Source organism: Jaculus jaculus, chromosome 2 (assembly GCF_020740685.1).
Source record: "Jaculus jaculus isolate mJacJac1 chromosome 2, mJacJac1.mat.Y.cur, whole genome shotgun sequence".
Taxonomy (NCBI): Eukaryota; Metazoa; Chordata; class Mammalia; order Rodentia; family Dipodidae; genus Jaculus; species Jaculus jaculus.
The window spans coordinates 214,268,091-214,287,936 of record NC_059103.1 but is presented as its reverse complement, the minus strand read 5'-3'; the positions used below and the strand labels follow the sequence as shown (position 1 = coordinate 214,287,936).

The 19,846-nt window shown below is 47.6% G+C and overlaps 1 protein-coding gene across 1 annotated transcript; it reads left to right on the top strand.

Annotated features, from left to right (window-relative positions):
- Positions 1-754: 754 nt before the first annotated feature.
- On the top strand, positions 755-11,556 carry Znf707 (zinc finger protein 707). The gene is made up of 5 exons (XM_045143567.1): positions 755-760; positions 1,458-1,760; positions 8,839-8,992; positions 9,293-9,406; positions 10,175-11,556. Exons 1-5 carry the CDS (start codon positions 755-757, stop codon positions 11,014-11,016), a joined length of 1,419 nt encoding a protein of 472 aa, XP_044999502.1. The 3' UTR covers positions 11,017-11,556.
- The last annotated feature ends 8,290 nt before the right edge of the window (positions 11,557-19,846 follow it).

The following is a 19,846-nucleotide window of genomic DNA, read 5'->3' as shown; positions in this document are numbered from 1 at the left end:
AATTTACTATGCAGTCTTTCAGGCTGGCCTCAAACTCACAGCTATCCTCCTACCTCTACCTCCTGAGTGCTGGGATTAAAGGTGTGCACCACTACGCCAGGCTCTGTATATTGTTCTTTAGTATACAAGGTGTGAACAACTTTGACTCGAGGTTCAGGTTCTTTGAAGGTGACTGCATCTGTCTCTTAGGTGGCTAATAGAGCTGTTTTCTTGAGCTAGAGGGATGACTTAGCAGTTAAGGAGCTTCAGTTCCCCCCAACCCACATAAGCCAGATGCATAAGGTAGCACATATGTCTGGAATTTGCTTGCAGTGGCCAAAGCTCCTGGCGTGCCCATTCTGTCTTTCTGTGCCTCTTTCTCAAATAAATAAAATATATTTTTTTCAATATTTCAAGGTGGGGTCTCCTCCAAGCCCAGGCTGACCTGGAATTCACTATGTAGTTTCAAGGTGGCCTTGAATTTACAGCAATCCTCCTACCTCTTCCTCCTGAGTGCTGGGATTAAAGGTGTGCGCCACCATGCCCTGCCAAAATAAATAAATAAATATTTTAAAGGTGTGCTCCACCACACCCAGATTATTATTTTTTTTAATCTTATTTTTATTAGAGAGAGAGCCAAGGGGAGAGAAAGATAGAGAGAGGGGAGGGGCCACACCAGGGCCTCTGGTCACTGCAAATGAACACCAGATGCATGCACCATCATGTGCATCTGGCTTACGTGGGATCTAGAGAATCGAACCTGGATGTTCAGGCTATGCAGGTAAGCGTCTTAACCTCTAAGCCATCCTTCCAGCCCCAATTTTTTTTTTTTTTTTTTTCCCCGAGGTAGGGTCTCTGGTCCAGGCTGACCTGGAATTAACTCTGTAGTCTCAGGGTGGCCTTGAACTCACAGCGATCCTCCTACCTCTGCCTCTCGAGTGCTGGGATTAAAGGCGTGCGCCACCACGCCCAGCTCAGCCCAAAATTTTTAAAAAAGCTTTTATGTTGTGATCTCGGGTCCACATCTTGACCTACAATGTTTAGAGATGTAAACCTCTGCTTTCCACTGTTGTTTATTTCTTTATTTATTTAAGAGAGAGAGAGAGCGCGAGATGCAGATATATAGAGAGAATGGCTGACAGTGTAAATGAACTCCAGATGCATGTGCCACCTTGTCCATATAGCTTAAGTAGGCCCTGGGGAATCGAACCTGGGTCTTTTAGCTTTGCAGGGAAGCACCTTAACCACTAAGCCATCCCTCCAGTCCTGCACCGTTAATTGTGTCTTTAAGTGGACTACTGAGGACCACCGGCCACTCCTTTGTTCGTTAGGGCTGCCAGGGTTACAACTCTGAGCAAAACCAGGGCAGAGCCTGGCGAGACAGGCCCCCCGGTGGGCGTGGCCTCCACCGGGGCGGCTGCGCACACTTCCGGCGTCCCTTGGGTTTCCGGAGCGTGCTGTGGGGGGGAGACTCCTAGAGTGGCAGGAAGTGGCTTTTGGCAGCGCAGTTCCGGTGGGGCGTTGAAATCGCCTGGCCGCGGAACCAAGAGATCGTTGCGGATCGGATCACCGGGACGCCCGTGCCCGGCCCCCAGCGGCTGGTGCCCGCCCGCCCGCCCGCCAGCGTGGCTCCCGTCTCGGCCGCGCCCACGCTCGAGCTGGCGGGACTCCGGACGCCCCCGCGGCCTCGGGACGCGCGCAGGCCGGCCCCGGCCGCCCCTCGGGAGGCTCGACCCCCGAGTCCCGCCGAGGACGGCGCCCGGCGCCGCCACATTGCTCAGGTGAGCCCGCGAAGGCCTCGTCGGGCCCGCCCAGGCCGCAGCCCCCAGTCCTCCGCGAACTTTCCCGCTCCGCTCTCGGCCCGGAGGTTCGTGGCTACCGCTGTGATGATCAGATGAGGGCATCTGCACCCGCGCGGCTCGTGGCACCTTTTTAGGCGATTGTGATGCCTGCCCGAGTGTTCTGCCCGTTTTGCTTAAGACGGGGTTTGCCATTGTCGCCCTGGCCGACCTAGAACTCAGTAGGATCCTCCAGCACGCTAGGATTGTTTGCGAGGAGAGAGGAAGTTGAAAATGGGGGAGTGGGCGCTCCAGGGCCTCTTGCCACTGCGAGTGAATTCCAGGTGCATGCAGGCGCCAATTTACATATGGTTTTATGTGGGTACTGTGGCATCAAACCTGGGCCCTCATGCTTGGTTAGCAAGTTCCTTTAACTGACGACAAAGGACGTTTCATGGGCTGGGAAAAGAGAGGGACAGGGCCGCAACTTTACGGCTGTACCTGGGGAGTTGGAGTCTTGATCCCTGAATGGTCATCCAGCATACGTGGTTTTTTTAGAATTTTTATTTATTTATTTGAGAGAGCGAGAGAAGGAAAGAGGCAGAGAGAGAGAGGAGGGGAGAGCGAGCGAGCACCAGGGCCTCCAGCCACCGCAAACGAACTTCATGTGCATGCGTCACCTTGTGCATCTGGCTTACGTGGGTCCTGGAAAATCAAACCGAGGTCCTTTGGCGCAGGCAAACGCCTTAACTGCTAAGCTATCTCTCCAGCCCCAGGATACGTGCTTTTTTTGTTTTATTTTTATTAATTCAGTGGACCTTTATCTCCTGTGCTACCTTTTTTTTTTTTTTTTTAATACTTTGAGGCAGGGTCTCTCCCCAGGCTGATTTGGAGCTCACTCTGTAGCCCTTGAACTCATGATGATTATCCTGTCTCAGCCTCCCAGGGGCTAGGACCTTAAGGCTTGTGCCACCATGCCCAGCTCCTTTTTTGACATTTCTCATCTGCATATTGTCAACCTTTACAGGCTTTGTATTAACTAAGGAAGAGCCAGATCTGGGCTAGAGACCCTCTCTCACAAAACCAAAAAAGCAGGTGTAGCGGGTGGTATTGTACCATTGGCTTCACTTTAGAGTGTAGGATGCTGATGTAATGTCAGGGAGGTCAATGTGGTCTCTCGAATCGCAAGTCGTTCATAAAGTCATGCCTTCTGAATGGTTGATTCCCAGCTGATGGCAATTTGGGAGTTGAGCCTCCTGGGGGAGGTGTGTTGTTGGGACAGGTTTATGGTTGTTACAGCCAGCTTCCCCTTGCAATGTTTGGCACACTGTCCTGCTGTTTGCCAGTCTCTGCTCATGGTATGTTTTCCCTTGCCATCGTGGAGCTTCCCCTCAAGTCTTTAAGCCAAAATAAAGCCTTTCCTCCCACAGCTGCTTTTGTTTGTGCCAGCAACACAAAGCTGACTGGAGTAGGCAAGCACCCTTGCCAAAGGGCACAGGGCGCAGTGACTGTGCTGTCACAGGTAGTTGTGGCATTTCACAGCAGCTGTATTCATCTTATTCAGCTTGTTCATCATGCTGAGCTGTTAGACTACACTCTGTATGCATTTTATCATTAGCCTGTTCTCTGGGGTTTCTCACGCTGAATGTACAGATCACTGGGACAACATTCATAAACATAGGTGAGGTAATTACTTGGTGTTGCAGTCAGGTTTGCATTGCTGGCAGAAATCACCTGACCAAGAGCAGCTTGTGGGGGAAAAAAGGTTTATAAGGCTTACAGCCTAGAGCGGAAGCTCCATGATCGCAGGGGAAAACAATGGCATGAACAGAGGGTGGATATCACCTCCTGACCAACACCAGGTGGACAACAACAACAGGAGAGTGTGCCAAACTGTAGCTTGCTATAACACCCATAAGCCCACCCCCCAGCAATATGCTGCCTCCAGCATAAATTCCTAAATATCCATCAGCTGGGAACTAGCATTCAAAATACCTAAGTTTATGGAGGGACTCCTGAATCAAACCACCACACTTGGTCTTCAACCCTCATTTTGTGGAACACAACTCTAGAAATCCTTGAAATCTCTGAAGTGCCTTGTCTTTTGGTATGCTGACAAATTACTGGTAGTTTGGTGTCCCTTGGTGGCTTTGAAGGTTAGAGGAGGGGCCAAGATAGGATTAGAGAAAAGGTAGATGTAGTAGGAAATTGAGCAAGAGAGAATTCAGTCAAAGTAGAAAAAGACAACTTTATCCTCAAGAACACATTGACTATAATAAAACTTTGTGCACTAAATGTAGTCTGTAGCAGTTTTTATTAGGAAGTAATCCTCTTTTGGGTTTGTGTTCCCATCATGCAGATAAACCCACTCCTGATTGGCCAATGTCTGACTCTGGGCCCAGGCAAGGTTTACAGGACTGCAGCCCTGTAGTACATGGTCATGGTTAACTTGATTGAGTGTGCTCAGAAGTATCAGTTTGGCAGGAGAAACCAGTTTTCTTTTATGGTGTGATTAGGGGCACTTGTGTTTTTTGGTCATACGTGGCCTTCTCTCCACATTCTCCTCTGACTGAGCAGTAAGCCCAGTCTTGGGGCAGTTGAGTCGAGGTCGCTCTGATAATTGGGTAGGGTCAGCACCTGCACACTATTTGCTGTATTTTGCTCTGATGTGAGAAGAGTGCTGCTAACAATGCTGGGCTTAGAGGTGTGTGCCACCACCCCCAGCTGCCACCCGCCATCTTCTCAGATAACAAGTACCGGTCTCTGTCATGGTTGCAACCTCAGTGGGCTGCCGAGTGTTATTGGTAGAGGAGTTGAAAGCAGGAGAGGTGGGTCCAGGGAGAAAGTCAACGATGCTCAGTTTGGTGGGGGTTGGTCTGTATGCATCTGGGTGAGAGAACTTGGAGACAGGCCCCTGTCTCAGGGTTAGAGGGGTCCTGCTGTGGTGAGTAGGGATCTGGCTTAGAGCTGTATGTATCTGTTACAGTTGGCTTCAGTTGCTGGGATGAAACACCAAAACTGAAAGCACCTTGTGGAAGGACACAGTTTTTAGCTTACAGTCTGGCGGGGAAGCCCCACGATGACGGGGAAATGGTAGCATGAGTAGAGGCTGGACATCACCTCATGGAAGGACAGGGTTTTGGATTACCGTCTCGTGGGGAAGCTCCATGATGACAGGGAAAGTGTGGCATGAGTAGAGGCTGGACATCACCTCATGGAAGAACAGGGTTTTGGCTTACAGCATCGCGGGGAAGCTCCATGATGACGGGGAAAGGGTGGCATGAGCAGAGGCTGGACATCACCTCATGGAAGGACAGGGTTTTTGTCTTACAGTCTAGTGGGGAAGCTCCATGATGATGGAGAAAGAGTGGCCTGAGGAGAGGCTGGACATCACCTCATGGAAGGAAGGGTCTTACAGTCTTGTGGGGTAAGCTCCATGATGATGGGGAAAGAGTGGCTTGAGCAGAGGCTGGACATCACCTCGTGGAAGGACAGGGTAGCAGGTTTCTCTAGGCCTGAAGTTGGGTTCTAAGGTTTCCAACATGAAGATCTGGTATTTCTGAATGTGACTGTCAGAAGTCCAGTGAAAAACCTTATAGTTTAACATATCTTAACATCTGGTAGTACATAAAGTGATTTTGACTTGAAGCTCCTCAACAAAGAGGGTGACAGAAGCTAAAGCTTGGACACACTGAGACCGTCCCTGAGCTACCTGGTGTGAGGTTTTTGGCAGGTAGACTAGTGCATGAGTGGCTAATCCCAGTATTTGGGTGAGGACTCAAGCATTTCCCCTTTCGTGAGCATATAAGCAGAACGGTTTTCTTAGGTCTGGTTGGACTAAGGGAAGGGCAGTAGTTAGGCCTATGTGAGGGTTTATGGGGTCTTTTCCATATCAGAAGTTGTGATGGTTAATGTCAAATCTGACAGGATCTAGGATCTCTTAAGAGACAAACCTCTGGGGCTAAAGAGATGCCTCAGAGGTTAAGGTGCTTGCCTACAAAGCCTAACAACCCAGGTTCAATTCCCCAGTACCCATGTAAAGCCAGATGCACAAAGTGGCACATGTACCTGGAGTTCATTTGCAGAGGCTAGAGGCCCTGACACAACCTCCCCCTTCTCCACCCCATTCCCTCTGTGTCTCTGCTTGAAAATTAATAAAATTAAAAATTATTATTATTGTTATTATTATTTGGTTTTTTGAGGTAGGGTTTCACTCTAGCTCAGGCTTTCCTGGAATTCACTATGGAGTCTCAGGGTGGCCTTGAACTCACGGTGATCCTCCTACCTCTGCCTCCCGAGTGCTGGGATTAAAGGCGTGCGCCACCACGCCCGGCTAAAAATTATTATTTTTTTTTTTAAAAAAGACAAACCTCTGGGCATATCTGAGAGGGAGGTTCTAGATTTGGATTGTGGTTGGAAGATCCACTTTTTTTTGTTTTTGTTTTTGTTTTTGTTTTTTGAGGTAGGGTCTCACAGGCATGTGCCACCACGCCTGGCAAGATCCACTCCTAACTGTGGGCAGCACCATTCTTTCGGCAGGAATACCAGATTGAATAATCAGGAGAAAGTAAGCTCAACACCAGCACTCCTCTCTGCTTCCTGGCTGGATGTGACAGGTGCCTCACACTCTTGCTGTCGTGCTTTTCCTTCCTTCCGTGGTAGCCTGCACTTCCAAACTGTGAGCCAAAACAAACCCTGAAGGTGCTTTTGTTAAGGTCTTTTGTCACTGCAGTGACAAGTCCAACTTAAATACTCCTCCATATTCCATAAGGTCTCTAAAGAGGTTTAGCTCTGAGTCCAAACTGGAGTCTCTAGACACCGTAGTACCCCACCAAAACAAACGTAGTTCTTTATTGGTAGGGATGCCCATGTCTAAAATTAATGTTATGTCCCTGGAGTTAGCACCTCTCCTAAAAGTTGTACCTAGTGAGGAAGAGGGATTTATGCCTTGGTTTTGGGTGAGCAGCTCTGTGTCCACTGGAGGCCAGTTTCTGAATACCTGATGATTAGGTTAGAAGTTTCTTTAGCTGGGCTGCAGATAAGCATGTCATCTACGCACTGAAGGAAGATACAGCTGTAAAGGTGAAAGGTCCTTAGCTAAGGCCAGGTCAGACAGGTGGCTATCTTAGAAACTCATATGGGGTAGGCCCATCTAAGATAATTATTGTCTGACCTGGGAGGCAGGGTGTAGTTACTCTAAGGCACAGGAACTGAGTGTTACAATGTACCATTACAGAAGCAAGCATTCTTTGTCTGGGACTGTAAACGAAGAAGTCTTTATAGGGATTTGTCCTGAGAGGGTATAAAAGTTTTGTACAAGGAGTATGGGAACCAAAGCTTTATTAAGGACTCTTTAAAAAAAAAAAAAAATATATATATATATATATGTGTATACATATATATATATATATATATACATATATATATATATATATATATATATATATATATATATATTCATTTATTTGAGAGAGACAGAAGGAAAGAGGCAGATAGAGAATGGGCATGCCAGGGCCTCCAGCCACTGTGAACAAACTCCATACACATGTGCCACCTAGTGCATCTGGCTTATGTGGGTCTTGGGGAATCAAACTCGGGTCTTTTGTCTTTGTTGGCAAGTGTCTTAACTACTAAACCATTTCCCTAGCCCTTGATGACTCTTAAGATCTTTAACCAGGGGTTGGAGAGATGGCTTAGCAGTTAAGGTGCTTGCTTGCAAAACCTAAGGATCCATGTTCAATCTCTGTCCGGGGGCTGGAGAGATGGCTTAGTGGTTAAGGCACATGCCTGCAAAGCCTAAGGACCCAGGTTCAATTCTCCAGGTCCCATGTTAGCCATATGCACAAGGGGGCGCACGTGTCTAGAGTCCATTTGCAGTGGCTGGAGGCCCTGGTGCACTCATTCTCTCTCTCTCTCTCTCTCTCTCAAATAAAAAAATAAAAATAAATATATTAAAAAAATCTCTGTCCAGATCCAGTGTAAGCCAGACACACAAAGGTGATGCAAGCACAAGGTCACACATGTACTAGGTGGAACAAGCACCTGGAGTTCAATTCCAGTGGCTGAGGCCCTGGTGCGCCAACTCTCTCTTAAAAATAAGTAAAAATAAATAATTTAGAGCCAGCTGTGGTGGTACACACCTTTATTTTATTTTATTTTATTTATTTTATTTATTTATTTTTAACCCCTCCTTCCCGAACCTTCCCCGGTACACACCTTTAATCCCAGCACTTGGGAGGCAGAGGTAGATCACCAACAGTTTGAGGCCACCCTGTGACTACAGAGTGAATTCCAGGTCAGCCTGGACTAGAGTGAAACCCTACCTCAAAAAACCAAAAAATATAATTTTTTTTAGAAAGATCTTGAACCAGATTGTAAGTGCAAATGGGCTTGTTTATTTATTTAGTTACTTACTTTTTTTATTTTTGAACCTGAATGTTCTAGGTCACATCAAGAACGGCATATGCAGCTTCAAGTGAGGGCTGCTTCTTGGCTTGCAGTGGCTACCTTTGTACCATGTGCTCTGATGTGGGAAGAGGGCCAAGGAGCTCTCCAGTTTTTCTTTTCTTTTCTTTCTTTCTTTCTTTTTTTTTTGGTTTTTCCAAGGTAGGGTTTCACTCTGGCCCAGGCCGACCGGAATTCACTATGTAGTCTCAAGGTGGCCTCAAACTGAGCCATCCTCCTATCTCTGCCTCCTGAGTGCTGGAACTATAGGTGTGAGCCACCACACCCAGCTTTTCTTATAGAGACTTCCATTTTATGAGTTTGTGGCCCCACCCTGTGAGCTCATTTGCTTAATTGCTTCCTTAGTATCCAGTGTGGCCACACTGGTTAGGACTCCAGCTAGGTTATTTGAGGGAGACAGAAATCCTGTCCATAGCAAGTGTCTTCCCTTAGCTTACCGGTAGGAGGCAGGCTGTCTCCCTTCTCCCTTTTTATTCTGAGACCTTAGCCTGTGGGGTGGTGGAACCCACATTCAGGCTGAGTATTCCCTCGACCTCCTTGGAAGGACCATTGCCGACCCTCACCCCTTTCGGGGCAGTGAGTGGGTTTTAGCTGTCTCACTGTCATTCGGGAACAGGCAACCCTGGAGCCATCTGTGTGTCAGGTGCCAGTGACCTTCGCAGATGTGGCCGTGTACTTTTCCAGAGAAGAATGGGAGTGTCTCAGCCCTGGCCAGCGGGCCCTGTACCGTGATGTGATGCTAGACAACTTCAAGAGCTTGGTCACACTGGGTAAGGCCTGCGTGGCAACCTTTGGAGTGTGGTGGGATCTGGCACTAAGAAAATCTGTGCCATGTGTGGTCAAGGGTGTCTTTCTTGGCTCCCCTGGAGGCAGCCCACTTTCTTTCCTTGGGTCTTAGAGCCAGCATGTGCGTGCTATTGCAGAGTCCTGTCTTTCTCTTGTAACTCTCCAGGGGACCCACAGGGCTGGCCTGACTGCTGGGTTGATCTTATGCTGACCAGAGCTGGTCTGAGCTCTAACCTTTATATTGTCCATTACACAACTGAAACACCATTTCTTGCTTTGAAAAGGATATTACAGCCCCAGGCCGGACCTTGTTTCTCACCTGGAACAGTGGCATGAGCCATGGGTTGAAGACTGGGACAGACCCGAGTTTCTGGGAGCACAGGAAAACGCCTGCCCAGGTAAGTGAGATGCAGGCTGGACTGGGTGTGGTTGGCCCCATCCCTTGATGCCATATTTCTTGGGAATGCCTAACACAGGGCACTGACTAGTGGCCCCTCCCTCCACCACCATATCCATAGGGGAAAAATGGAAACAAAACTGCTTCTAAATTAGGGACATAGTGGTGCCTGAATGACAGCCACACTCCTGCCACTGAGGCCTGCTGGCAGGGGCATGTACATGTGCCATGGGCCTGGTGGTGAGGAGGGGTGATAAAGGAAAGGCGTGCTCAGTCCTCACACTGTCCGTAATTCCTCTGGGCATGAGCTTTGTCTGTGACAGCCCCTTGGGAGTTGTGGGTCTTGCTTCAGGTGTGTCTGTCTGTCCATTTGTAAAATTGTGACTAGAGCCCTGCTTTAAAAGTTAGGTGTTCTCAGCAGGGCTTTTGTTTTCTTTTTGTGGTGTTCAGGGTGGAACCCGTAGCCTTGACCAAGTGCTCTGCGGTGGAGCTACACAGCCAGCTCAGGGCTTTGTTTTTCATTTCAGATCTTTCTGAAGTGAGATCAAGGAGCTGTGAGCCTGGGAGGACCGTGTGGTGCCCAGGCTGGGGTTGTCAGGGCTCTGATCTGAGGAAAGCTTTATAAGTCATGCCTCTTTTCTGCGGCTCCCTAAGTAGATGGAAAGGAGTTGATGTGACACTACACATCGGGTAGCTTTTTTTCATGCTTTGCTGGATGGTTGTTTTAGGACTGGGCCAGACCTGTGTAAGAGTTTTTGTTCCTCCGTAGGAGCCAGGAAGCCCAGTGACCGTAAGAGACACTGTGATCGGCGGAGAGTCCATCCACACACAGGAGCTAAGAGAGGGGCTGCCTTCAGGAAGAGCTTGCTACTGACCTCCAGTAGTGTGCACCTTCCTAGAGCAGCTGCTGGGAGGAAAGCAAATACGCTTGCAACTTTCCAGGACCAAGTGTGTGGAAAGTCCCACAAGAAGCAGCCAGGCCCCAGGGAACAGTGCAAGAGCCACACCGAGGGGCATCCATTTATCTGTGGCATATGTGGGAAGGCACTGAGCTGTCACAGCCGACTGGCTGCTCACCAGACGGTACACACGGGGACCAGGTCCTTCGAGTGCTTTGAATGTGGCCAAACCTTCCGCTGGGTTTCAAACCTCCTGCGTCACCAGAGAAATCACACCAGTGAGAAGCCCTTCTGCTGTGAGCTGTGTGGACAGGCCTTCAGCTTGAAGGATCGCCTGGTGCAGCATCGCAAAATCCACACAGAGCACCGGCCCTATGCCTGTGGTGACTGCGGGAAGGCTTTCAAACAGAAGTCAAACCTGCTACGGCACCAGCTAGTGCACACTGGGGAGAGGCCTTTCTACTGCGCTGAGTGCGGGAAGGCTTTCCGGACCAAGGAGAGTCTGAGCCATCACCAGCGCATTCACAGTGGAGAGAAGCCATACACCTGTGCTGAGTGTGGGAAGTCCTTTAGGTGGCCCAAGGGCTTCAGCATCCATCAGAGACTGCACCTGACAAGGAGGCTGTACGAGTGTGAGCTCTGTGGAAAGGGCTTCCGCCACCTGGGCTTCTTTACGCGGCATCAGAGGACGCATGGACGTGGGGAGGTGTAGAAATGCCTGGACCGGGAAGTCCTGGTCCCTGAAGGCCGCCTGGAGCTCCTAAGTCCACCAGAAAGTTCTGGGAAATTGCCCCTGGGGGAAAGGCAGGGGCCAGAGTATACTGACAGAGCAAGCTGCTGCTGCTCCCCTGGTGCCCTGTGCCCCTGGGTGTGTGAAGCCAGGAGCATACTCTGGCCGGGCTGCAGGGTCACTTGTTCACTTAACTTCCTGGCTGTCATTCTGCCTTTTTTTTTTTTTTTTTTTGACTCTGCTTTTTGTCTGTCTTCTGTCCTGTGTGTGGTAGCATTGAGGTTTGCACAGGTGGGATGCAGAAATGAGCACGTTTGTGATATAACTAGCCCATTAAAGGGCTAGAGAAAGACCTGAATTCACAACTGGGGGTGCCAAGTACCTGGTGCATGTGGGAGAGCAGCCTCTCTGATGACCACATAGGTCTAAGTGGATAGTTAATGAGTTTGTTAGAACCAGGCCCTCGTGACCCTGTTCCTCTGGCATTTTCTTAAACTAAAAATACTGGCTCTTTGTAAAATAGCATTTGTGTCTTGTATGTATGAGAATTAACGTGTTGAAAGGAAGGGAGCACTGCCTGAGACTTGATACCCTTTTGCTGCGGTTGTGACCCTTTGCCCTCCACATCTGCACAGAGCTGTTCATGCTTGGGTGGGGAAGGGGCAGCTTGCACCTCTGCTGGGCTACAGCCGAGTGACTGATGGCACTTCTCACCATTCCTGTTTCTATGCTCAGTACCACAAGTCATGGAGATAACTGCCAAGCTGGGACTATTCTGCTTAGCTCTGAGGTCCCCTACTTTTGAGACCCTTCAGTAAATAAGACCCCACAGCACTGCCATACATAGGTCACAGACTTTTTAAAAAAATACTCTTTATTTGAGAGAAAGAGGCAGATAGACAATGGCACTCCAGGCCTCCAGCCACTGCAAACAAACTCCAGATGCATGTTTCCCCTTGTGCATCTGGCTTACATGGGTCTTGGGGAGTTGAACCTGGGTCCTTTGGCTTTGCAGGCAAATGCCTTAACGGCTAAGCCTTCTCTCCAGCCCTAGGTCACAAACCCTTGATTGCCTTGGCAGCAGTAAATGCCATAGTGCTAGGTAGTGGGTGGTGCTAAGGAACTGGCTGAGTTAGATCCATCTGATCAGCATGGGAAAGTGGGTGGCCTGTCAGTGGCCCCTTGAAAGCTGTGTATACTCCCGGAGTTAATGAGTCTGGGTCTTAGAGCAGGGAAGGGCATTCCATATTCACCACAGGGCATCTTCTGGGACAGGGATGACCTATTCTGAATTACTGCATGGATGCTTTTTTTTGTTTTTAATATTTTATTTACTTATTTATTTTGGCTTTTGGAGGTAAGGTCTTGCTGTAGCCTAGGCTGACCTGGAATTCACTGTGTAGTCTCAGGGTGGCCTCAAACTCATGGCAGTCTTCCTACCTCAGCCTTTGGAGTGCTGGGATTAAAGGCATGTGCCACCATGCCTGGCTTTACTTATTTATTTGCAAGCATAGAGAGACAGAATGGGAGTGCCAAGGCTTCCAGCCTCTGTAATCAAATTCCAAATGCATGTGCCATCCTGTGCCTCTGGCTTTATGTAGGTACTGGGGTATTGAACCAGGTTTGTTAGGCTTTGCAGGCATGCGCCTTAACTGCTGAGCCATATTTCTAGTCACATGTGCTTTTCTAAACACACACACAAGTCTGTCAGGGGAGTTTGTGACTATAGCCTTGCCCTTTGTCTTTGGTTTTTTGAGGTAGGAGCTCACTGTAGTCCAGGCTGACCTAAAATTCACTATGGAGTCTCAGGGTGGCCTTGAACTCACAGTGATCTTCCTACCTCTGCCTCCCGAGTGCTGGGATTAAAGGCGTGTGCCACCACGCCTGGCTAATATTTTTATTTTGGAGTGAGGGCTGGAGACATGGCTTAGAGGTAAGGTGCCTGCCTGTGAAGCCTAAGGACTGAGGTTCGATTCTCTAGGTCCCACATAAGCCATATGCACAAGGTGGTGCATTCACCTGGAGTTTGTTTGCAGTAGCTAGAGTCTCTGGTGTGCCCATTCTGTCTCTTTCTCCCTCTCTGTCTTAAATAAAAATAAATTAAAAAATTAAAAAAGTTTTTATTTAAGGGTGAGTATGGGCATCCCAGGGCCTCTTGCCGCCAAAAACTCTAGATGCATGCACCGTTTTGTGCATCTGGTGTTATGTGAGTAGTTGGGAATTGAACTTGGATCAGCTGGCTTTGCAAGCAAGTGCCTTTAACCATTGAACCACCTCCTTAGTCCCTGCTTTTGGTTTTTAAGAATTCCAGTGGTACACCAGGTGTGGTAGCACACACCTTTCATCCCAGCACTTGGGAGGCAGAGGTAGGAGTGTGGCCGCTAGTTCTAGGCCAGCCTGAGACTATATAGTGGATTCCAGGTTAGCCTGGGCTAGAGTGAGATCCTACCTCAAAAATCCAAAACAAACAAACAAAAAAAACAGCGGTGAGTGCATGTAGGAAATTGCTGAAGAGGTAGAGTAGCAGGAGGGTCAATAATTTTGAGTGAACAAATGGATATGGAATTAGAAGTGTTTGCAGGAAATGAGATGAGGAAGAGCAGGTTCTGCCCACCACGAGGAAGTGCTGGGCCCCCAGGTTAGACAGAACTAGGCAGATGCTTTTCCCTGGAAAATTAGTTGGAGCTGGGGTTGGGGATGACCCTCACCTGGGCTCACCTGCTGAAAGAAGTCTTTTGTTTATGTGACAAAGTCCCACCTAGTCTTAGCTAGACTCAAACTATATAGATAAGGGTGCTATTGACCTCTGGTCCTACCTCTATCTCCCTAGTTCTCAGATTACAGGCATGTGCCATCACACCTGGTTCTATACAGTGCTGAGGTTCAGAAACCTCAGGTCATGTGTGCTAGTCAAACACCAACGTATGCCACCATGCCAGGGTCTCTCTCTAGCCCAGGTTGGCCTCATACAGAGATCCTCCTACTTCAGCCTTCCCAGTGCTGAGACTGAAGGTGTGCACCACCACATCTGGCTTACACCCAGCTTTTCTTTGGGTCCTGGGGTTCCAAACTCTGGTCCTAAGGATGTACCAAGGGCTGGAGAGATGGCTTAGATGTTAAGGTGCTTGTTTGCAAACTCTAAGGACCTATGTTTGACTCTTCAGATCCCACATAAGCCAGATGCACAAAGGTGAGGCAAGTACAAGGCCACACGTGCCCACTAGGTGGCACAAGTGTCTGACATTTGATTTCAGCGGCTGAGGGTCTGGTATGTCAATTCTCTCTTTCCAAAATAAAATAAAATAAAAGAGGTTGTACCAAGTACATTCCCAGCCCTGTAAGAAGTGATTTTATGTGTGATGTATGCCTATGTGTGAGAAGAATATTGCTTTGACTTCTCTTTTCACTGATCCACATGTTTTCTTAAGATGGAGTCTTATTGACCCTGGAGCTGCTGTTTTTGATTGCAATGGCTGACAGTGAGCCCCAACCATTTCTGGTCTCTGCTCCCCATGGGAGTGGGGTTACTGGCATGCATGGCCATGCCCAGCTGTTTATGTGGGTGCTAGGAATCAGGCCCTCATGCTTGCACAGCAATTGCTCATACTCCCTGAGCCCAAGAAAGCATTGTTCAAACAACTTCAGAAGTGTGACCCAGGCCTGGTTATTAGGGAATCAGAAGGAACTTATGATGTCAGTGAGTGGTGTAGACAGCTACACATTACAGGGATGAACATTCAACCACATACAGTTTAGTGGAAGGAAGAATTTATTTCATAAGTACTGGGAAGTTCCCTCAATGGTGGAAAAAGCTGGTTCCCATTCATAAATCCAAGCAGAGACACCACCACCAGCCAGCAAAACCAAAAATCAGCAAGTAGAGACCCTGTCAGAGCCCAAACTTCTCTGCACTCCTTTGGGCTGGAATTCAGATCCACCCTGCATCAGGCATCTGCCTGCTGGGAGCTGAAGCTACAAACTCAAAACTTAAAATACATGTTTGTGAGAGAATGGTCATGCCAGGGCCTCTACTCACTGCGAACAAGTTCCAGATGCATGTGCCACCTTGTGCATCTGGCTTATGTGGGTGCCAGGGAATCAAACCTGGGTCCTTAGGCTTTGCAGGCAAATGCCTTAACTGCTGAACAATCTCTCCAGCCCTCCAATCTTAATAAAACACCTGAATCTATGGAGGCATACATTCAGACTACCATATTCCACCCTTGACCTCCATAGACTCAACCATCTCATTGCAAATTGCATTCAGTCTAACTTCAAAGGACCCCATATAGTCTTTTTGCCAGCTTTAAGACTGTCCTTTAACTGAATCCTATAAAATCAAGTGCAATACTTGCACATACAATGGTACTGAGTAAGCATTGTCATTGCTGTAAGGTCTAACAAGGAGAGACAACCAATGCAGAGTCAGTAACCATTGGGTAAACATCAAATATCTACAGTTCAAGTCCAACATCCACAACCAGTGACGACAGTCCCTGGATTTCTTTCTTTTTTTTTTTAATTTAATTTAATTTTATTTATTTGTTTGAGAGCGACAGACACAGAGAGAAAGACAGATAGAGGGAGAGAGAGAATGGGCGCGCCAGGGCTTCTAGCCTCTGCTAACGAACTCCAGACACGTGCGCCCCCTTGTGCATCTGGCTAACGTGGGACCTGGGGAACCGAGCCTCGAACCGGGGTCCTTAGGCTTCACAGGCAAGTGCTTAACCGCTAAGCCATCTCTCCAGCCCACCTGGGCTGAGTAGTCAGGGAAAATTTCCATCCTGAGCCAACAGTACTTTTAGCCTTTGCCCATCTCTGGTATATCCAATACATCTTCAAGTCTCTGTTGTAAACCATGGTCCATCTTACAATGGCTTCATTGGTCTACAATACATTTACATCTCCCTGCTTCATATGCCACTGCATCTCAACAGCAGCTCCTGGAACTGTGCACTTCATGGCCAATTTCCATTTGTTTTTCTTAATTTCAAAATCAATCATTGGTTGTGCAGTGACAGCCATTTTGTTGATCCAGGGAGGAAATAAATTGTTAACCTTGAAGAGCAGGTTTCTTCCCTTCAGTCCTCTCCTTTCAAGAATTTGTATTCCTACTACTTCAGCTTTCTTGGGTAAAATTTATCTCAGGCAGCTTTCCCATTGTTTGAATGAAAAGCAATTGGCCCATCCTTGATAGTGGCAATCTGCTTGGCAATAGCATTTTCAGTGACCTAAAACCTGATTCTGGCAGTAATTTCAAACTTGAGTTTTTCCCATTCTGTATCTTGCATCTCTTAGTTTTCTATTTTCCACCAAGCACACCATTCCATTTCAAATTCAATTTTGACCAAATTCTGGGCATGGGCAGCCTTTATTTCAGAAGCCCAGTTCCAACAAAGTTCTTTGCAGTCTTTCCTTGCCCTTTGAAAGTTCCAAAGCCAACACAATTCTCTCTGGACTTAGCATTTTACCAGAATAACCCATAAAATTTGGCTTACCATGCTGTAAGGCTTCTGAAGTTACAGATAACCCCATTCCTCCAGCATACAAGTTCCGAGAGACCAAAATCCACATGGTTACATTTCATCTCAGCAAAACCCCACTCTACTGGTACTAAATTCTGTCATAGATAGTTCCACATTCCCAGAATGAACATACAACCATCTAGCTTGGTGGGAAGAAGGGACTTAGTCAAGTTTACAGATCCAGCGGAAGGTCCATCAATAGCAGAAGCAGCTGGCTCCCATTCATAAATCCAAGCAGAGAGGAGAGAGACCACCAGCAGCTAGCAGACAACAAAACACAGCAAGCAGGGACTCTACTGGGGGCTGAAGCTGCAAACTGAATAAAAGAGTCTATGGAGACACATTCAAACTACCACTATTAGCTGAAGATTCCTGACATAGGAATCTACTGTGTGTGGGTCAGAGATTGACATCACGTGTCTTCCTCCATCATTCTCCACCTTATTTTTCAAGCAGGATATCATTCTGCTCCAAGCTAGTTTTGAGCTCTTGGTCATCTTCCTATCTTTGACCCCCTTGTAATGTGGAAGTTGGGGTTCTAGGGTGCTTCTTGGAACCTCAAACCCTGAGTTCATATCTGCAAACTAACCAAAGAAAGGGCAATTCCAGATTCAAGAGAATGATTTATTTTTTATTATTTATTTATTTTTCAAGGTAGTGCCTCACTCTAGCCCAGGCTGACCTGGATTCACTATGTAATCTCAGGGTGGCCTTGAACTCATGGTGATCCTCCTACCTCTGCCTCCCGAGTACTGGGATTAAAGGTGTGCGCCACCACGCCCGGCAAAAGAATGATTTTTTTAAATATTATTTACTTGAGAGCAACAGACTCAGAGAGAAAGACAGATAGAGGAAGAGAGAGAGTGGGCGCGCCAGGGCTTCCAGCCTCTGCAAACAAACTCCAGACGCGTTCGCCCCCTTGTGCATCTGGCTAACGTGGGACCTGGGGAACCGAGCCTTGAACCGGGATCCTTAGGCTTCATAGGCAAGCGCTTAACCGCTAAGCCATCTCTCCAGCCCAAGAATGATTTTTAAAATAACGCATTTTATTCAGATTTTACAAAGGAATGCAGAAAGGGGAAGGCAGGGAGGTAAGGGGAGATAAAATGGGGAGAAAAGTGTACCACATGTGGAACCCAAAAACCCATGTGGTCCACATGTAGCTCAGGAGTCCAGGTGACCAGATAGGAATGGGTAAGAGGAAGTGCAGAAAGAAAAGAGAAATTAAAGTTCAAGTAGCTCCTGTCATGTGGGGAACTGCACAGAGTAAGGGATAAGGGGCCCTCCAGCTCAGCCTGGGCCTGAGCTTAGGCCAAGCCAGCCCAGGCCCAGTCAAAGGGAAAACTCGCCTTCAACTGGAAGTTGCCAAGTGATCAGAGAGCCACTGTCCTCCCCTTGCCAAGGTATTTATGACCTTAGGGTGTTGGGCTGTCTTTTGGCCCAGGTGAACCAGAGGGCCAGCTGGTTGGTTAGGGCTAGGGCCTGTCTCAGGAAGAGATTAGCTCTGGCACCAAGTTCTGGGGACTGAACTTGGCCAACCACAAAGTTTAAAACCTATGCAAGACCTCCCTCTCCCAAGAGGGGTCTTGACTGTCTCTAGGAAACTAGTCAAAAGATAAGTCAGCCTGTATTTTTCACTTTCAATGGTCCAGTCACCCTAACTCTACCCTCCACACCTTATTTTTTTGTTTTTCTTTATTTTTTGAGAGGGGGATAGAGAATGGGCATGCCAGGGTCTCTTGCCATTGCAAACGAACTCCAGACCCATGTATGAGTTTGTATCTGGCTTTGTTGGGGAACTGAATTCGGGCTGGCAAGCTTTTCAAGAATGTGCCTTTATAGAGAAAGGAAGGGAGGAGGATACTTAATAGGTTGATATTATATATATGTAATTACAATGATTGTAATGGGGAGGTAATATGATGGAGAATGGAATTTCAAATGGGAAAGTGTGGGGGTGGGGAAGGAAGGAATTACCATGGGATATATTTTATAATCATGGAAAATGTTAATAAAAAATTAAAAAATAAATAAAAATAAATTAAAAAAAAAGAATGTGCCTTTAGGGCTGGAGACATGACTTAGCAGTTAAGGTGCTTGTCTGCAAAGCCAAAGGACCCAGGTTCAATTCCCCAGGACCCATGTAAGCCAGATGCACAAGGTGGTGCATGCATCTGGAGTTTATTTGCAGTGGCTGGAGGCCCTGGCATGCCTATTCTGTCTGTCTCCCTCCCTCCCTCCCTCCCTCCCTCCCTCCTTTCAAATAAATATTTTTTTAAATTAAAATTTTTTATTAATATTTTCCATGATTATAAAATATATCCCTCAAATAAATATTTTTAAAAAGAAAGTACCTTTAACCCCTGAGCCATCTTCCCAGCCCACTTTTTTATTATTATTATTATTTTTGACACAAGGTCTTAGTAAAGATGAAGCCTACTTACCATTTTGATTAGACTGCTCAGCAAGGCCCCACGACCTGCCTGCATCCTTGAGAGGTGGCCGGTGTGAGTGGAGAATTCCCTCTCCTGGCTTTTTCTGCAGCTCAGGCTGAGTTCCTCTGCTGCTGGAGCCGCTTCTGGGGTCTCTAGATGCTCTGGATCACTCCTACTTCTCTGCTATCATTAATAAAAATTTCTTATATATCTCTCTTTTTAGTAGAAGAGTGTTATTTGGCTGTTTTTGTTTTTGTTTTTTTCTTTTTCTCCCCTAGGCTGCTTTGGCATGGTTCCTATGCCCCATCTTAACCAGAAGTCCTGCTAGCTGGTTTTAATCTTTCACAGTGCATTCACTTCATGATGCAATTGTGGGATTAACTATGCATGGCATAAACGTGGGTATTGAGCTGTGATCTGTTTGATGGTGACCTGTTTATCAAGGTTGGCCATCTAGGTGCTTGGTGGCAGTTTTGTCCAGTTGATGGTCATGGTGAGATTGGGTTGGCCTCCTCTGTCTTGCATAATGAGCTCTCGAGCAGATGGGCATCTACATCCCACCATTTCCCTGGGGTTGTCATGGCAGATGGTGCAGTAATGCCTCCCACCTGCTCTGCAACACTGCTCTGCACCCTGTCACATGGGAAGCTACCCTGAGCCATACTATCAGGAAAGAGGACCTGCAGCCACCTTTTCAGGGCCAAGTGACAGATCTCCTATCTGATGTCCTGTAAGCAGGTGTGTGGCCAGCAGGTGGCAGAGCCATGTCTGTGACTTTTCACCTTGTCCTCAGGCAACTGGCCTAGCCATGTGGCATTTTTATTAGCAACCTTGATCCTGAGAAGACAGCAC

Coding starts and splice junctions, on each gene's coding strand:
- Znf707 (XM_045143567.1), top strand. Junction 1,761..8,838: donor GGCGCCGCCACATTGCTCAG/GTGAGCCCGCGA, acceptor ATTCGGGAACAG/GCAACCCTGGAGCCATCTGT. Junction 9,407..10,174: donor ACAGGAAAACGCCTGCCCAG/GTAAGTGAGATG, acceptor GTTCCTCCGTAG/GAGCCAGGAAGCCCAGTGAC.